General features: G+C 51.6%; 3 protein-coding genes across 3 annotated transcripts; 1 reads left to right on the top strand and 2 right to left on the bottom strand.

Annotated features, from left to right (window-relative positions):
- Positions 1-1,373: 1,373 nt before the first annotated feature.
- Z518_04304 (uncharacterized protein) lies at positions 1,374-3,563 on the top strand (the record flags this gene model as incomplete). Its single annotated transcript, XM_013418010.1, has 1 exon — positions 1,374-3,563. One exon carries the CDS (start codon positions 1,374-1,376, stop codon positions 3,561-3,563), a length of 2,190 nt encoding a protein of 729 aa, XP_013273464.1.
- Positions 3,564-7,885: 4,322 nt separating this feature from the next.
- Positions 7,886-8,630, bottom strand: Z518_04303 (uncharacterized protein; the record flags this gene model as incomplete). Its single annotated transcript, XM_013418009.1, has 2 exons — positions 7,886-8,144; positions 8,191-8,630. 2 exons carry the CDS (start codon positions 8,628-8,630, stop codon positions 7,886-7,888), a joined length of 699 nt encoding a protein of 232 aa, XP_013273463.1.
- A 626-nt stretch (positions 8,631-9,256) lies between these two features.
- Positions 9,257-18,602, bottom strand: Z518_04302 (uncharacterized protein; the record flags this gene model as incomplete). The annotated part of the gene is made up of 7 exons (XM_013418008.1): positions 9,257-9,319; positions 9,376-14,785; positions 14,843-15,298; positions 16,376-16,504; positions 17,175-17,555; positions 17,604-18,243; positions 18,281-18,602. 7 exons carry the CDS (start codon positions 18,600-18,602, stop codon positions 9,257-9,259), a joined length of 7,401 nt encoding a protein of 2,466 aa, XP_013273462.1.
- Positions 18,603-18,680: the final 78 nt, after the last annotated feature.

The following is an 18,680-nucleotide window of genomic DNA, read 5'->3' as shown; positions in this document are numbered from 1 at the left end:
CGCCTCCTCGACGCCTCGATGGGGTTCCTCGCAATTGTGTTCGCCGAGACCGTGCATGCTGTGACTTTCTCCCCTCTTGAACTGGGAACCCGAAATGCTTCGCGTTGTTGCTGAACGTGGTATACGACTACCAGCGTGAGACCCGCCATGTGTGCTGCTTCTCATGATGCTCTCTCGTGCTTCCGACACTGCATTCCACATGCTCGCAATTGCAGATACTCTTGCCACCATACTCACTGTGGGATAACACCATCGCTGCTGAGATGCCGACTAGCGCATCTGACTGATCTTAGTGAAGAAACAGCACCTCGCCAGCACCGCGTGATGATGTATGCAACAATAAAAAGGAGAAACACTGGTGTACGGGGGCGGCACTCGCCCGTCTTCTGAGCGTCATAGCTATTTCTACCGCCCACAGCCAGTCCTGGAACAAGGTCTAACTCAACGGAGTATGTAGCTCGGTGTGTATTTCTGGTCAACCTTGTGATATTGAGGCTGCCTGCTCCGAGGTAGTACGGAGGACATGGAGAGGATTTAACCGAGATGAGGCCGAGAAGGATGACCGGCCCGAAAAACAAGGAATGACCTCATTATGAAGCTCCCTCCAGCGCCACACCTGCGTGGGCGCCGCCTCTTAAAAGCCTGCTTTCCACAGATTATCGTCATTCTCACTTGTAGGCACAATTTGAACATCGTGTTGCTTCGTGGTGTCTCCCTCCCAGCTCCCCGTTCGGTCTCTTGGAAATCTGCACACTGTGACGGGTCGTAGCAACCTGGACGAGGACGAAGCGACCTGGGGACGAGTCCACCCGCCATCTCTGTCAATTTGGTTTCAACTTCTGGATTTCACGTGAGAGCGCGTGTCTGACGTGGGAGAAGCATCCAAGAGATGGTTGGTAGGCGCTTCTTCAGCCTGGTGGCGCTAATTCTGGACTGCGCGCCAACTTTGTTTGGAAATACCACCACCAGCCAATGTTCTCGCTCTACAATATGTTCACCTCTCCTGAAACGTCTGGAAGAGCCTCGCGGAACATGTTGCTCGAGCATCTGCGGTATGGGGTGAAGGTCGACGGGAAAAGCGGTACGTGCGACCGACCCCCTTTCCCATTGATTCTTATTGTCCTCATTGTCCGCTTTTCTCACGATCCTTTGTCAACCACGCTCACGCACTCACCTCGCCATTGTCGAGTCACGAATCTCCTTTGTTGGCATTATAAAATCGTTTTAGTCTCGATTACTTTCCTTATCACCTAATCACCACCATTTTTCTCTCGAATTTCTCTGATGCAAAGAGCCCTCTGCTTTTGCTCCCACGCCTACCCCCATCGTTACTCACATTTGAAATCAGATAATTTCCTGTCGATCTCTACAACATGTCGGGCCCGGCTGCCTTTTCGGCTGCCTCTCCTCCGTCCATGCCTGCCGGCAGCCATGAGATACGAGACTACTACTCCAACCAAGACCCCCCTCGGTTATTCCCACACACTGCACCATCCATCACACCCTACCTTGGCCTCCGAGCTCGTTTATCACAAATATGGCTGAATCGATGGACCATTCTCCTCCTCCTTGTCCTTGCCCGTACCCTGATCGCAATCTCTGGCATGAACAATGATTTGGGCTCCGCTCGGCGTGAAGCTCTTTCCGCCTGTTCGGACGTTGAATCGATGGGCTCCACCATGGCATCCATGCCTCATTACATGTCTCAGGGCGTCAATGAGCTGGCTGCCACCGGGGTGGAGAAGTCGGTCCATGGTCTGATGCAGATGACCACTCTGGGTGTCACGGCCGTGGAAGAAATTGTGGTGTTTGTGATCGGCATGATGACCAACACTTACCTTTGCTTGATGACGCTGGCAGTGAGCGGAAGCTTGCACACGGTCATCGGAGTCCTCGATTCTGCTCAAGATGGTCTCAATACACTGACCAGCAACCTGGGGGATGATATGTCCGGGGTGGTTGACACGTTTGAGTCGGCATACAACCAGTTCCTGGATGCCCTCGACGGCTTCACAGCCTTTGGCGTGACCGTCCCCACTCCTCCGCCGCTCAACCTGACTCAAGAAATCAAAACGCTCCAAGGTCTCAAACTGCCAGCCAACCTCGATGCGGATCTACAAAAGCTCAACAACTCCATCCCGACCTTTGCTGAAGTCAAGAACGTGACCGAAAATGTGATTCGACTCCCCTTTGAAGAAGTCAAGCAGCGTATCAACGAGTCTTTCGGCACCTACACGTTCAATCGGTCGTTATTTCCCGTCCCTCAGAAGGAGGAACTGACCTTCTGCAGTGACAACGACGGAATTAATGACTTTTTCGACGACTTGGTGGGCATAGCTGCCGTTGCACGCCAAGTCTTCATTGGGGTGCTGCTGACCCTGGCCATTTTGGTCATGATTCCCATGGCATGGGCCGAGATCAAACGTTGGCGAAAGATGCAAGAGCGCCGTCGACTGGTCCACTCAAATGCGCATGATCCGATGGATGTGGTGTACTTGGTCAGCCGGCCTTACACATCCACTGCGGGACTCAAACTTTCGCACACCTTCGATTCGCCGAGAAAGAAGAATTTGAGCCGCTGGGCGGTGGCGTATGCTACGTCCGACGCAGCATTGTTCGTCCTCGCGCTCGCCCTGGCTGGTCTCTTTTCCTGTGCCTGTCAAGCTCTCCTCCTCCGGTCTTTAGAAAAGGAGGTTCCGAACCTGACCAACCAGGTGGGTGCCTTTTCCGACCAAGTGGTGGCGCAACTCAACAACGCATCGGAGCAGTGGGCTCTGGGTACCAATGCCGCTATGGCGTCCACCGGCCGCGATATCAATCAGAACCTGTTGGGCTGGGTCAACACCACCACGACGGCACTCAATGACACACTGAACACGTTCGTGGACCAGACAACCGATGTCCTCAATACCACATTTGGTGGAACGCCTCTTTATGACCCAATCCTGGACGTTCTCAATTGTCTGGTTCTGATGAAGATTGAGGGCATTGAAAAGGCCCTTACCTGGGTTCACGACAACGCGCACGTCGACGTCCCGAGTCTTCCCAATGACACCTTTAGCTTGGGTGCAGTTGCCAGCCTCGCTTCCACGAGCGATCCGGGAGATTCATTCCTGGCAAGTCCTGGCGATGCAGCAAGTGACAAGATCTCCAGTGCTGTGACCAGATTCATCGATACCGTGGAGGAGGCCATTCGGACCGAAGCCATCATTTCAACCGTGATCTTGCTTGTCTGGATTCTGCTAGTGTTCATGGGCATCATCCGAGCATGGACCCTCTGGCCCCGGCGAGATATAGTCGGACGGGAAGGCGGTGCACCAGCATTGCCTTCGTCGACGGCGCCAAGGAACGATTTTCGCTCCGACAATCAAGATCGGTATGCTGAGTTTGCCGATATCCCATTGAGCACCGCCCATGCAAATGTCAATCGGCCAATGTCACCGGCACCTAAGTATACTCCATCCACAGAGGTGGAAATGCGTGAGGAGGATTATCAAGATTCCAAACTCGGATTGGCCGGGCGTCAGGCGTACGTACCAAGAAAACCAACAGACCAGAATTGACAGCAAACGTGGGAGCATCTGGGAATGTGGATTGTAACTGACCATTCCGAATAGAAATGGGAGCATTTTGGGAATAAACGTCATTGCATATGGTCACCAACATCTGGGGCAGGAAGACAAACTACCATGTGGGCCGAAAGTTGGGCCACACGACCGTGCCAGATTGCCATCCTGTGAACGGCAATGCGGCATTGGTGGAAAAGACAATGGAATTCCGATTGAACCCATAACAGAAATGAACGAAGCTGACTGGGTGGCATTGAGTATTGTGCGTGTGATGTTGAATGATGACATGCTCTGTGAGGGGCTCTTTGTCCTAGATTGTGACGGACCGGATCGATTTGAAAGAAACATGGAGCAAACAGAGTGGAAATGCCGGCGCTTTCATTTGACCAGAACAAAGAGTTCTCTGGGCGACACCGAGGGACTCGAGTTCCTTCCCTGCCCCTTCTCCGGTGGCTCAAACAGCCTCTCTTTCGTCAGTTGGGAGGCTCTGCCCTTTTCTCCGCCGACCTTCCGATGACTCTCCGATTCCCTACGGGGCTTATCGCGCCTGTCTCTCATAAAAGGTGTTAAGCAAGGCTTCGGTGTACCCGCTATCGATTTCCGAGGGAATTGGCAGCTGAGATCTGTGGCATGGGCCATTTTATCGCAGCCGGAGTCGCGTGATGGAGTGGAATGATAAATCCTGCCGATTTATATGCCCCACGTTTCTTTGACGTGGTGGCATCTCGGGGACGAAGCAGGTTTTGTATTTGGCCCGTTGGGAACCGGTTGGCTTAGAGCCCCCGCCGTCTTCGGACGATGCTGTGTAGGCTCTTCCTCCCCCAACAATTTCTGTTGTCGAGCTATGGTCTCGAGGGATGTCTCATGAATGCCGTTGATGTGCGCGTGGATGTTGAGGCCCTCATTTGCTGTTGTTGTCAGGCCTCATTCGGTGTCGCCGTCTCCGAATCGTATGTTTCAGCCAGATTCTTTGTCTCTTCACTGATCTTCGGAGGAAGTCGAAAGCGATGGGTTTGGTGAGAATTCGATCCGAGGTGATCCTTGACTTCAACGCGAATGAGTTCGCCTTCGAAGTGACTCCGCCGTGTCACTGTCGGTGAATTCGATCACATCGCCAATTCTGGATTTGTCGTCAACTCATGTCACAAGCGCAGGTCCAAAAGGTCGACCTTGCCGAAAGCCGGCACGTTGCGATTCACTTCGGGGAAGGCCCCTTTCCCTGCACTTCTGGTGACTCGAATCCCAGCATGCAGAATTCGGGTGTCACCGGTATGCAGGAGTGTATGGGATTAGTGGGCAGACTTGTGCGGCTTTTGCTCTGGGGGTCAATCATTTGAATCCAGATAAAAAGTCCAAAAGCTGTGGGCTGGATCAGAGTCTGGGTCGTCATTTTTGTCTGCTGGTCAGCTGCGGCCTTGCATACAGAAGGCAGAACGTCAAATCCAGTTTCGTGTAGATAGATGGCTGACTTGGATAGATACAAATTCCGAGATCTGGCCGACAGTCCCTGAATACCTTTTCCCATGATACCAGAGCACGCAGAAATGAATTCGTCGCCCTCACTCAGCTTGTCGTTAAAGTGATGACTACTTAGATAGGTGTATTTTCCTCCCTAAATAGGAACCGCCGTCGGTTTTCGTGTTGAAGGCTCGTTGGCCCCCAATCACTTCATTTGAACCAAAGAGAGTCAATCGCTGACCTTGCATGGCCAGGCTGAATATCATCTCGCCCGCCCCTAGTTGTTCTATGGCCTCTCCCAATCCATGCGCTGTTTGCCTCTCAACAATAGGAAGGCATTGCAGCCTTGGGTCTGGCCTGTAATGTGATTCAACTTGTTGATGCTTCATGGAAGGCCGGAGAAGCTTACAGACAAATGCATGAGCGCGGGATGGCCTCAGATAGCGAGACCATCGGTTACAGGGCCCAACAAGTGTCCGAATACGGTTATGTTGCGGCGACTGCCATTGGAAAATGTTCCGCAGAGAATCCCTCCTTCGAAAAGCGATGTGGAACTCGCTGGGCTCTGCCGAAAATGCTGCGCAGCGTTCGAGCCACTCGAAAATTGTCAATCAATCAGTGGGTGTACATTGATTGTTTTTGAGTGCTCTGGAATTGAAAGATTGCTCTGGCTCCCGAAATGAATGCAGGATAGGGCCCATCTATATAGCTATCTAAATAGCGTTCATCGGTATTGTTACTTGTGCTCTCGTTGCCTGTGTGGTAGCCCGCTGGGAGTGCTGTAGGCTAGTAGGCAACCGCCTCGTGGAACTGACAAGAAAGGGAGATTATGAAGGAGAAGGGTTCAGGGAATACATTTGCTCGCTGGACCCTCTAACAGGGCACTGGATACTGTGATTTCCTGGACTGTGATATGTGGCGACGCCAAGGCTTGTAAAGACCTTCGGAAGCGTTGTACGCTTCGTACACGCTTCGAAAGTATATAGTCTGACGGTCCCTTGGACCCCTTCGAAATAGGGCAAGTCCTCCGTAAAATCGCAGGACTACAGATGCAGTATCACGTGCCCAAAGGCCTGGCATGACTCGAGGCAAGCCACTGTAGCCACTTATCGTTTGATAATTGAACCCAATTATCACATTCACACGGGACAATGATCTCGTGACCCCGACTGCTGGCCAGGAAAAAGGGCATCCGATTTTTCATAGATGCGGTCATGGTATTTGGACCTGACCTTACAAACACGTTGTATATTCTCAGTTCCACTTGAAACCAGAGCGTGAACAGGACAACCCAGATTTCTGGCAATCAAGTAGGAATGGCGAGCGCCGAGATGGATGGAAAGGTGCGTGAAACAGACACGACTGATCGGTTCACCGGCGATGGTTCCGGCCCATTGAAAGGCCAATTTCAATATCTCTGTCCGTTTCTGCTTTTCACCTTTTGCATCTCCATCGATGGATGACCGACTTTGGCATTGCGGCACTCAAACTTTGATAGTGTCAATAACACTGGCAACTGGGCCTTCATCAAGCAGTACAGGGATGAAGCATGGAATCCTTTCCGATCAAGATATTCTAGAGTCCAGTCGCCGTCTGTCCTGGACGCAAATTTGTTGTCATTGGATAAGAACTCACCGTTCCAATCCAAATGATCAGACAAGGCTGCGTGGGTGCATGGTGGAACGAGCAATTTCAAAGTCGTCTCCGAGTAGCCATCATCGGAAGAATCGTGGGGAGTTGTCAAACAATCAGTGGGCGTACATTGATTGTCGTTGGGTGCTCTGACCGGATCCGATCAAGGGCAGCGGAGTGGAAATTCCGCGGCAACATCAGCATCAAAGACAATGGCGGGAGATTCGTCGTGTCATACCGGCTTTTGTCTGCTCACTCACGACGGTCGGCATTCTGATGATCTTTACCGGAGAAGAGTTCCGCGATTCAACACGATAAGCCCATCAAAGACCAAAAACAATCTGATCCAGTTAATTGCTCGCGGAAGAAACAAGCGTGGCGAACAGATGCAGTCAATGTCGTCAAGAAGCTTGTGAAGCTGAGGAAAGAGCATCCTGCACTGGCCGCCGACACCGCCACGAACGTCGTCTACTAGGACTTCGAAGAGTCACGGCTTGGAAACGAGGACATGATAGAGATGCACCGAGCGGTAGTAGTTGCGAATTTCTCAGACGTGTATGGGCCGAGTCGGACCAGAAAGACGTCTGCATGTCCTTCCCCGAAATGTTGGTGTGAGATCACCAGAGATCGAGAAGTCCCTGATGCGTGGCTCGGGAAGGAGGATCTCCAAGCCTTGGGCAGCAAAAGTTTATACTAGGAATGAAAACAAAGCGTTTCGTCTTTGATTTCTATGGTTTTCTCATGACTTGATTAGAGCCCAAAGTTTCTATCAACTATCGATACAGTGCAGCCATGCTTCCTTTCTAGTGGCCAAGCCATACGCCTTGTCTTCACATCCTCTAATTTCCCCCCATTTTCCAGACAACAAGTCCGTCAGTCAATCACCCACTCGTTTTGTTGTTGTTGGGGATTCGAAAAGTACTGCTAGACGTACTTGAGTTTCAACTTAGGCTTTGATGCTCCTGTTCTGCATGGCTCAGCAGAATCGTGGCGGGTCAAGCAAGGTAAAATCTGCTCCGAACTCATATGGGCGGCTCGCCCCGCGATATGATGTTGACTGTATTGTTCATAATTCTTCATGCAGTCCGTTTTTCAGCTCACTCGGGTTGTTGTCCATAACTATGCTTTCAAACGTTGGGCTTCGTCGAAGGCTGATATGCACTCTGAGACGTTCCTCTTGATCTGCTCTGATTCCAGAATTAGGCAATCCATCCCAAGTCCTGAAATTAGGTATGGACTGGCGTTTCCTGGAGGCCAACGAATCTTCTCAATCTTCTGATCTTCTGGGGTTTATTTCCATCATCGGATTGTCCCAAGCTGAGTAAGAGAGCACTGAGCGCCCCGGTCGTCATCCCCTGAATATCTCTAGGCTTTGCAGGAAATCCTTGGGCGTCATCACCAGTTTCCGGATTGACAAGAGGTAAAAGAGTGTCGGAGTCCTTGACGAGATGGGCGTTCTGAACTCGAGCAATGGAGTTGCTGTCCCTATATAGGAATTAGTATTCTCCATAATAAAGTAAGAAAAATTTACCTGGCCCGAATCTCAGTCCGAAGATTGCTCAAGTTTGTATCTAGCCTATTGAGTCTATTATTGACCTGATTGAGTCGATCGTTGACCTGATTGAATTGATTATTGACCTGATTGAATTGATTATTGACCTGATTGAATTGATTATTGACCTGATTGAATTGATTACTGACCTGATTGAATTGGTCATCGACCTGATTGAATCGGGCATTGACCTGATCGAGTCTGGTATTGACTTGAGTGAATTGGACATTGACCTGGTCGAGTCTGTTGTTGATCTGAGTGAATTGGGCATTGAACTGACGCAGAGTGTCTAGAATTTCATTGCTTTGACTCAACGAAGGAATGTTTCTGAGTTTTGCTGTTTCTTCAGCGAAGACTTGGGTGGATTGATTCAGACGATCAAAATCTGGTTGTGGGAGTGCTGGATTTTGGTCTGCCATCGTAGCGTGGTCTACCCTCGTAGAGCTATTGCGTCAACGAGAAGGTCCCTGATGGTGGTGGTGGTGGAGGTTGTGATGGTGGCGGTGGTGAAAGAAAGGTGAGGGAGGGTTTATTTACACGGGTTGCTACCTTAAAAAGGGCGAACCGCGATCCATGGCTTGGCGCGTCTGTAATACCGCGGAACATACGGGCCGTTGACGCCGGTTGAGGAGCATCGTAAATCTTTTGCTCTCTGCGTTCAAAACGACAAGACTGCGGCCGTATTCATGCTCTTCTGCCTGCTACACAAGCTCTCATCCCTCCTCATTTGCCGCTCACTTCAAGGAACAATTTTAATTCTTTGATTTTGTGGTGTCTTCACGGACAACCCCAAGGCCCATTCCTTAGACGCAGTCTCGTCAATTTTCAAGCGAAGAACAAAAAGCCACAATGCAAGACGCCTCCAAAGCCTGGCCCAACCCCTCGCAATCTACCTCTGTTAATCATAATTACACACGAATGAAAATACAGTCAGCCTGAAACCCTGGGGACATACCTCCGAGAACGCCGCCGTTGAACGCACGAACCAAGAAGAGAACGCCCACGCTATGCTCGGTCTGGAGGAATGTCTTCTTTCGAGTCAGTACTAAGCGAAGTAGCTCTTCCACAAGACACCGGAGAGATCTTCGATTTGTTCTGGTTTGAATGCCTAGATACTCGTCAGCCAGGTATCCTCAACTGGATCTTTCGGCCATGATTACATACTTTCACATCAATATGCCAAGTATCCTGCCGGGTCTTTTTGAAATCACTGATGATGCTCTTGACACTGTTGCCCACGGTGGCCGGATCGTTCGCGGCTTTACTGCTCAAGGTCACGAGAACATCGGGCATCCAAGCGGGCGGTGGACTGGAATAGGGGAACGCTTGAATCAAAGCCCCCAGACCGAGAACTGCCGCATGGCGCACAACGACCAGCCGTTGAGCTTCAGGGGTCGGCGTATTGCTACCCGACGTTCGTGCCGAGGACAATCCTGCCACGCCGGCCAACTGGCCCTTGGGTTTCTTTGGAAGGGGATTGTCGATGAGCATCTTCGTGAATCGGTCCCGGAGCTGAGTGATCATTCTCTCACGCAGCTCGAGAGACGAGCAACGAATCATTCCAGACAAGGTAGTCGCCGCGCCAGCACGAACCTCATGCTGTGTGTCCTCCAGCATCTCGGCGACACAGTCGAAAAGCGTCTGTTTGCTCTCTTCGGACAACAAGAAAAGACGCCTGAAAAAGACGATTTGCATATTGATCATAACCCGAAGACGTTGGTGCCACGAAGGAGATGTCCTTCCAATGCGGATCAACGAATCAATCAATCTCTGGTCCTCTCCAATGCGATGTGGAATGTTCGGCAAATGTCGGAATACATGATACGCCAGTGACTGCAATTCAGGATCCTCCTTGACGTCCATCATGTGCAAGAACTGCTCGGTGAAGGGGTCGGGGAAATACTTGAGGAGCTGCGTACATTCGTACGACGAGAGCATCGAGTCCAGCCACAAAAGGATTGTCTTGCTTCCAGATGTGTACGGCGACGGGGTCTGTTGGCCAGGGACGCGTTCGTGTCTCCACTTTTCCAGCCGTCGGAAAACCTCGTACATGGTCTCGTCAAATTCCTGGGTCGGAAGATACGGCTGCTTGCCAATCGAGCCGGCGGACTTCTGTGCTCCGATCAGTTCATTGACGTCTTTGAACGATTCATGATACCGGGTACGCGTGATGGTCGCGAGCGTATGGGCCATGGCCTCACGAACGCCTTTGTACGGATGATCGATGTGGCTCAAAAAGTCCTCGGTGATGGGCTTGTCGAGCTGGAAATGCCAGCCCGCGTCCATGATGACTTGGTGGAGCAGATGGATTTTCGAGCTCTCTTTGAAAGCCGCATTGGATTCCATATCCAAGCGGAAGTTGGTCAGCCACTCCACCAGAGGCCAGGCTCGGCGTGGATCTCTGGCTTGGAGGATCATGTGGAGGAAGGTTGTCCAATATCCCGAATTCTCCGGCGTCAATCCATCGGAGAAGACACGTTGGACGATGGGAAAAGCGAACTCCCACACCATCGTCCGCCGTTCGATCGAATTATCCGTGACCGACGTCACCAAACCGGCGAGAATCTCCGCCGTGGCACGATGTTGGTGCTTGTCGCTCCCGTCTTCAAAGACACTGAGCGTTTCTTCTTTGATGTCGTCAAACGTGGCGACGGCAAGACCGTCACGAATGACGAGTTCGAATGCGTATGTGAGCATCGCCGCACTCGCCATGCGGAACTTATCGGCCGACTGATCTCGAGGTTCCTGTTTGAGGTACTTAAAGAACGTGACGAACCATTCTCGATCCAGGAGTTTGCCGATGGCGGCTCGTTTCTTCCACTCCACCTCGTCGTATTTGATGTCACTCTGGACATTGGCTTTATAACCCGGGATGTTTTTCGACCACACCAGCCAGCCGGGATAGTCATGGTCGATGTAAACGTCGGCTTCAGGCTGAGAAAAGGCTTTCAGATAGGTGTCGGTCCAGGATGGGTCATCAGCGTGCGTCTCAACCTCCACCTTGGCCGGGAAATCCTGGAGAGCTTGAATGTAATTGGCATAGTCATGATTGCAGACCGCTCGTACATCTGTCATGGTGAAGAGTGCCACCAATCCTTGTGAATAAAGCCCTCGCAAGCCAGGATGAGGGTCGACCGTGCCACGCGTGATCAAGTCGATCATGTTGTCCGAAGCGATATGGTCAAAACGCATACCGAGGGACATGACAATGGTCGCAACCCGAGTCGCCTTCTTCCAATGTGAGACTCGGCCCAGCTCGATGAGCTCTTCGGCCAACTCGGCCTTCTTCTTTTCGATGTTGGCTCGCTTACTCAGGATGAATGCCTTTTTCTTGGAGATCTTATCCTCGACGTCGTCGTCGGGGTGGAACGGGTCGACCACGGCCCGATCGATGATCGCCATTCGGTCTCCCGGCCGACCGTAGTCCATGACTTGAAACAGCCCGCCACTGCAAAGTTTCTGGATGGACGGTTTGTCGGCCGTACTGGCCTCGATGAAAGTCTTGATCACAGCCGGAGTGTACTTCCAATGCCTGCCGACGGTCTTGGCGAGACTACCAAATAAGAGCGCGAAGAGACCACCCTTGATTCGAGGAAAGTCATTTCGTTCCACTGCCTTTTGAAACGCCGCCAAAAGGGGTGGGATGACAAAGAGGCGGGCTCCAAACACCACCTTGAGCGCCGACTCCCCCGCACTTTGAGCATTGCGTCGAACTTCGGTGTACAAAGAAACAGCTGACTCGGCGAGATCCAAGAGGAGCCGCTCATCCAGTTCGGATCGCGGCCGGGGGGCGGCATTGTGTCGAAGTCTCTGGGTGTGATAGACATTGGCCCGGCGAACGAGGATGGAGCGAGGATAATCTTTTCTCACCCCGCTCACCTTGTACGGCTGCTCGTCCGCGTGCAACAGGCGTGTCACTCTGTCCAAAACATGGGCCGACCGTTCAATGCCGACGTCCACGAACCATGATCGATAGGCCGTGTAGAGTGGAGCGAAAGAAGAAACGTCGTCTTCCCCTTCTCGAGTGAGGAAATCGTGAACATCATGAAGAACACGACCGACGTCTTGTCGAAGTTGATGAAGACGTCGGTAATTCTCATCACCCGGGTGGAGGAGCTGACCACAAGGATACTGGAACGACGGCTTAATGGACGTCTCGTCTGTGCCGTCAAGAGATGCATCCGTGTCAACGGCGTCACTACCCTCTTCGGGAGCGTGGCCATTGGCCTGAGACATGGAGACGTCCGCATCGAGGCCGGCCGCAGTCGTCGTCAACCCCTCGTTGACCCCGTTGGAATCAAAGAGGACAGACACTCCAGCAAGCAAGAGGCGTAACAGGACCAGGTTTCTCGAGACTTCATCTGACCATTCCTTGCCGCTTCCATCCCGTTTAATGCTCGAGGTACCATTGATCAGACGTTGGAGGTGTTGCAGGGCACCCTCTGCTTGATTTTGGAACAGTTCCACGGCGAAATCAATTTCTTCTTTGCAAGGCACATGCCACTTCGGCCTGATAGTCGCCGGCGGCTCGGCCATCCCCCATAGTTCTGCGGAGACACCATTCTCGAGCTTCTCTGGCTCGTAGAGCGCGTAATCTGCCGTGTACGTGACAGTGAGGTTCAGAAGGAGGTGATGCACGTAGTTCGAGACGTGCACGGTAGGCATACCTTTGCACTTCTGCTGCATGTAGACCGCGATGTCGAACAACTCTTGCTTGTATTTCAGCACCGCAGAGCCCACGTGGACCACGCACATGCTGAGCATGCTGATATTCCACACCAGGCCCCTGTCTCGCGGAAGGACGTCCGAGGCAGCATTTCTCGTCGAGCCGGCACCGTTCTCGTCAATTTCGGTGCGGATGGCACCGATCAATACGGGCACGAATTTGGCCAGGGCCTTCTCCGGGTCAACCTTGCACAGGCAGTTGCAGATAAACGCCATCGCATCTCGTGACTGATGTATGACGTGATTGGCGACAAAATCCACAATTTTGTTCAGGGCCAAATCGAACAGTTCGGGCGAGAGAGAGGCCAACAACGGCATAAATGCGGCGGGTAGAGTGTTGACAATGTTCTCCTCCGGAGATCCGCTTCGGATCCGTGCCGCGTCGGGCAGGTTCTCCAGAAGGGTGAAAACACGACCCAGGAAGGAGGTGACGAATTCGCCGAAACCAGCGGTAGACGAAGCGAGAATCATTTCCTCGTCTTTCTCGTTCAAAGATGCATAGTCGAGTTCCACGCCGACACCTTCTTGTTCCATGCGCTCCATCTCGCCGGTGATCCATTCCATGGCCAACACATTTCCTTGAATGTCTTCTCGGCCTTGGGACAGATCCTGGAACGGAATATTGTAGCAGACATTGGCGAAGAACGACAGGGTGTAGAGTGTCTTTTCGAGATCATTGGCGTCGATTCCGGGAAGAGCGAGACCGAGGAGGGCCGTGATGTGGCAACGGTACCCTTTTGTTCTGACCATCGTTCTCGCTAGAGCCTGGAGAGATCGCAACGACGAAATGGTGCGATGAACTTCGACCAGTCCTTGCATGGACGGATAGATGCGTTGTAATGCCCCAGGTAAGATCAAGTCTGGTTCCAAGAACGCCAGGGCCTGCAGAGTCGACAATGAATAGCTCATGGCCGTCCCGCTCTTGGCGTAGATGCCCATGAAGATAACTTCGCGTAGGCATAGAACAAAGCGTTTCCGGAGTGCCTCATCGAGCCTTCGGTCCTCGGGCACGTCCATCTCGCCGTTATGTTCTCTGTTCCACCGCATGACGAAGAAATCCGCGAGATAAAACACCAATTGCGCCAAAGTCCGGGTCCAGGAGCCAGAGTTGGAGGGATGGAAGAATGTCTCAATGGCCTGGATCAAGGTCTCGAGGAGGGATAACACCGATGTCTTTTTCTTCAGACAGGCCGGCGACATGGACATGACGAACCAGCGGGCGATGTGGTGTGACACCGGGTGTTTTCTCGAATCACGATCCAACAAGATCCCCATCCCGGCCGACAAGTCGACAAGGGCGCTGTACGGCGAGGTCGACTGACCGACGGGGATTTCCAGTAACCTCAACACCGCGGTCGTGATCAGAGTAGACTGTTCAGAGGTGAAGATACCAAACTCGGAAAAGTCCACATGTCCACAAGGGAGTAAGTCTCGAGCAACGCGAGAAAAGAGATCAAGAAAAGCCACATCCGCTGTCCGAGAGCGATTGACCAAAGACCACAAATGGAAGAATGTCGGCAGGAATTGCTGAGGCGCCAGGTCGGATCGATTCGGTGGTGGAGGTGCCGTGGGCAGAAGCATATTGAGCAATCCAATCACCACAAAGGCTCCTTCGGCCGAAGACATTGTGAAATGGGGTAGCAATTCCTCCAGCATGGCTGGGACATCTTCTGGGTCGAAGTATAATTGTGCGAAAGAAGTGATCTTGGTCAATGTCTTGATGTTTCTCTTGAGATTGGTCGTCTGCATGAGCCCGGATTCGCTTGGCAGGACAAAAACTTTCAGTTCTCGGAAAAGAGGTCGCCAGTCAAGTGTCAGGTCCTTGAGAGGTCGCAAGTAATGCTTTCGCCTGAGGAACTGTCAGCGGAGTGGACTCTGGCCGTGAGGCTGTGAAAATGGAACGTACTTGGTGAGAAGCATAAACATGCTAGCAAAACGCTCGCCCACCCCTGGGTCAATTCCAGGAGCGAGAGAGAGTTCATAGTACAATTTCACCAGCTTCACGCGTTGCTCCTTGGTCGGGTCGAATTTCAATGAGAGCCAACTGCGCAGTTCCCTGGTCCAATGCACCGCACCCGGAGTGAAATCACTGGCTTGTATGGCAATGTAGAGATGCTTCAGGATCTCGGCCAAGTTCTTCTGTCTCTGTGCTTCATCTTCCACGGGGTACGGCAGAGTGGTGAAGTATGGGTATGTTCGAGGTCTGTTGCGCTTGACCTGATTTTCAGCGTCCGTCGTTTGGCCGTTGTCCATGGCGATCGTGCCAGCGGGCGAGGTGGCTCGTGAGATTTCCAGACCAGGCTTGCCATGACTGCCGTTCATCACCTCTTCCATGTGCTGTTTATGATTTTCCATGATTTGGCTAGGGCGCGCGCGGACTCATGAGGTTCGACAAAGTAAGATTCAATCAGGTCCGCTGTGTCATGCCCTCAACAGACAATGAAGATGAGGAGATGCGAAAGGGTCGTTCAGCACAGGATGATGGTCGTATGAAATGACGCAGACGACGTGGTTGTCTTCGACAAGAAACGCTTAGCAAGCTAAACTGCGGTGCAGCCTTACTACGTCACGTATGGTGCCTGCGGAGAAAGATTGTGGCGGTGAGGATTAAGGCAAATGCGCCGGAAAATGCTGTCGCGTCCTCCGAAGAAGGCGAGGAGGTAATTGAGGCAAATATGAGACTCGGCTCAGACATGTTTGCTAAATTGCACGCGACACGAGGATTCTTTTCTGTCCACATGGGAGCGGAAGGCTTGGCGGATTTGAGAGAGCAAAGACAACACTCGCTGCCCGTCTTCCCTCACACTCCTGACTTTTATTCCTATTCTATTTACCAATAGTACAGCTCACGGCTTGCTATACAGCGGGCTCGTACACGCAGATCATATAAATAACCTCAGGGTTGCTGCTTCATGCTCCGACAGACGACGAGATTAACCTTGCAGTTACTCTAAGTAACCAGGGTGGAGTGTCGCCCGCAGCCTATCATTTGTTCCTACAATTCAGAAATACCCTGTGTTCACTGCATCATAAATTTCAAAATTGGCCCTTGGGTGGTTCTCAGCAGGAAAAGTGTTGTACATTGACCTTATTTCGTCAAGTCTCATCACGGCCGAGAACGACTGGAGAGACAACTACTGGAATATTCCTGAAGGTGAATTCTGTGTCTATGGCACTGTAAATCTTCTCTTCCTCGCCGTTGAAGATCATTGATATCCCTAACACGACCTCTCAGGTCTTCACGGATCCCGAGCACTCTGATAAGGTCGAAGCAGTCTACAAAGAAACAACCAGACTCGCCCAGGTCGAAGAAGGCACTATTTATTACTGCCTCGCCTGGGACACTGACGATCCAACCATATTCCATTTCTGTGAAAGGTATAAATCGAAACAGGCTTTCCTGCAGCACAATGAACATGACATCCAGAAGTCGGTAAACAGTGGCTGGATGAAGGATGTCAAGGCGGTGTTTGTTAAGCCCATCACACCATAAGGAGATGCTTTCCTTTGGTGGAGTTGACTTCGTTGTCGCGTTTTGAATTCCTCTTGAGATGACAATGGTGATAAACTGGATTGGCAAACCTCGAACAATTGCCATACCCGACCGAGTATATCAAATAAGGGGTCAGATTGGCGTACGGCATCTCATCCCGCTTGCCGCGCGTCGCTCAACAGGATCTCGAGTACCAAGATTGGATGATAACTGCAGGAACACCAGTGTCGAGGACGATAGTGGACATGAATCACGACAAAGAAGTCTTCTCTCCCATTCTTTCATTCCATCAAGGTGGTTGAATAACCCCATCACTGGTAACGGTTCGAGTTTAGAAAGGTATTTCGTTGGCTTTGAAAAGAGCAGCCAAGTCATCTTATTGGGTTGACGTATGTGTTGCATGACCAACAATTTTTCCAAACAATGGGATTGTTGCAACAAGTCAATTCTAACAGGTCACAGTCTTGCTTGAGCAGAGTTGTACATGGGTCTGGTGACAATCTTCCGAAAAATTTTCCTTAGAGTTATACGAGACTAGTGTGATGGAGACCATCCCTGCTCATGATTACTGTGTACCAACAGCGAAACTTGACACCAAGAATCAGAGTGAAAATACCATCATTCGAGAAGTAAATCCCGCCTCCACATTCTTGAAGCAATTAGGCTCTGGAGCGGCGAGAAAATTGCAGCGTGGAGATTGGACCAAGGGGGAAGCTGTTTCGTTCAGGCAGGAGGGAGAAAAGACGCATACAGTCCAGCCTGGACCAGAGCGTAGATCACCATCCATCGAATGACACTTGATGTGCATTGTGCGTGGTTCTGAGCTTTCGTCGCCAGCCAAATATACCACAGCGGATATCCGGAACACAGCCTCGTGATAATCTGTACGTGATAGCTCGTTAAAGCGAGGACGGCGAGCACGAGTTGCGGAAGGGCCAAACTCATCGCCACCAATCTCCCATGGGTGGTCACAGATGCAGAAGAGGTGGTTGTCGAACTTGCCAGGATAGTTTGAGGATTTCGGAGAACATCCATGGCCGAGTATATCAAGAGCCAGAGTGTTGGTGCAGCGAGAAGAAACAGGGGTATATTAGACACCGTCCAGTAGCGAAATGGCCCTACATTCCTAGAGTGACGCGTCAATAGGTTCCCAGAACAGCGACAAGTGACCTACCAATAGTGAGACTGGACAAAGGAGAAGATTGAGGGAATGGTAGCTTCACACCATGATCTCCTCTCCGCAGGACTTCGGCCTACACAGTATTCTTTATACGCAAGAACTTGTGGGTGTAGTAATCCCACTCCCACCAATATTCCGCCCGCCACGACCGACATGAGCCGGCAGAGGCGAGTCAACGAGAGACCTTGAAACAGAATGGCGAGTGAAGTCGTAACGGCATCGACAAGATACGGTATTCCAGCCAATATACCGTTGCTCCTGATCAGAGTTGCGATGCTGAAAGACAGAGCAGCGCTGATCATCGTCGTACAGCCCGCGAAGGCCCGGGCCTGATGAAAGTGATGGACTGCGTTTACGAAGCCGAGAAAACCAGACATTGAAAGAAAGGCAAATGCGCTCTCGCAGTATGGAGCAGAGAGAAATATCCCCGCTGGTGAGAAGACGTGGAGTGCTGCAGCGTAAAATGGCAGCGCGGAGTGCGAGTTCTTGTCCGTGCCGAGGAGATTTGTGGTGAGAGCCCAGAGTTGAACAACAGACAGCCAGTGGGCTGCATGTGAGAGAAGTGCGCCAGCTACCAAAGTCAAGGGAGTCTTGGTGGATATCCCCCATTCTGAAAGATCTGGAAAGAGATCAACTTTCTGATTGAGTATATTTTCCAACGATGACCCTACGCTGTGCAAGCCAGGATATAGCGGTTGACAGGCCGATCCCGAACGCCCATTCTTGCTCATACACATGCCCTTTCTCCGCCAAGTGTGTGAAGTACACGGCATCCCATCTGACAAATTTCATCCAACGATTCTGCATCGCGTCTGGGGTGTTTGACACGACACGGTGCGCGTCTTCTCCCCAGGAGAGCAAGCTGGTAGAGGTGTCATATCCGACGCCCGGGCTGAACAGTGTGACGAGGACAATCAATGACTTCCAGGCGACGAAGAATACGAAGAGAGACAGTAGTGGGTGATCGCGTGTGTGGTGTGACAGTAAATTCATAACAATAATTGTCCTTCTGAAACGAAGACGTAGGAAGAAGGAATGGTTTATTTCGATAGCGAAACTCAGTAAATGGAC

The sequence above is a fragment of the Rhinocladiella mackenziei genome, assembly GCF_000835555.1.
Source record: "Rhinocladiella mackenziei CBS 650.93 unplaced genomic scaffold supercont1.3, whole genome shotgun sequence".
NCBI classification, from domain to species: Eukaryota; Fungi; Ascomycota; class Eurotiomycetes; order Chaetothyriales; family Herpotrichiellaceae; genus Rhinocladiella; species Rhinocladiella mackenziei.
The sequence above is the reverse complement of the archived record's forward strand: the minus strand, read 5'-3'. Positions and strand labels throughout refer to the sequence as shown.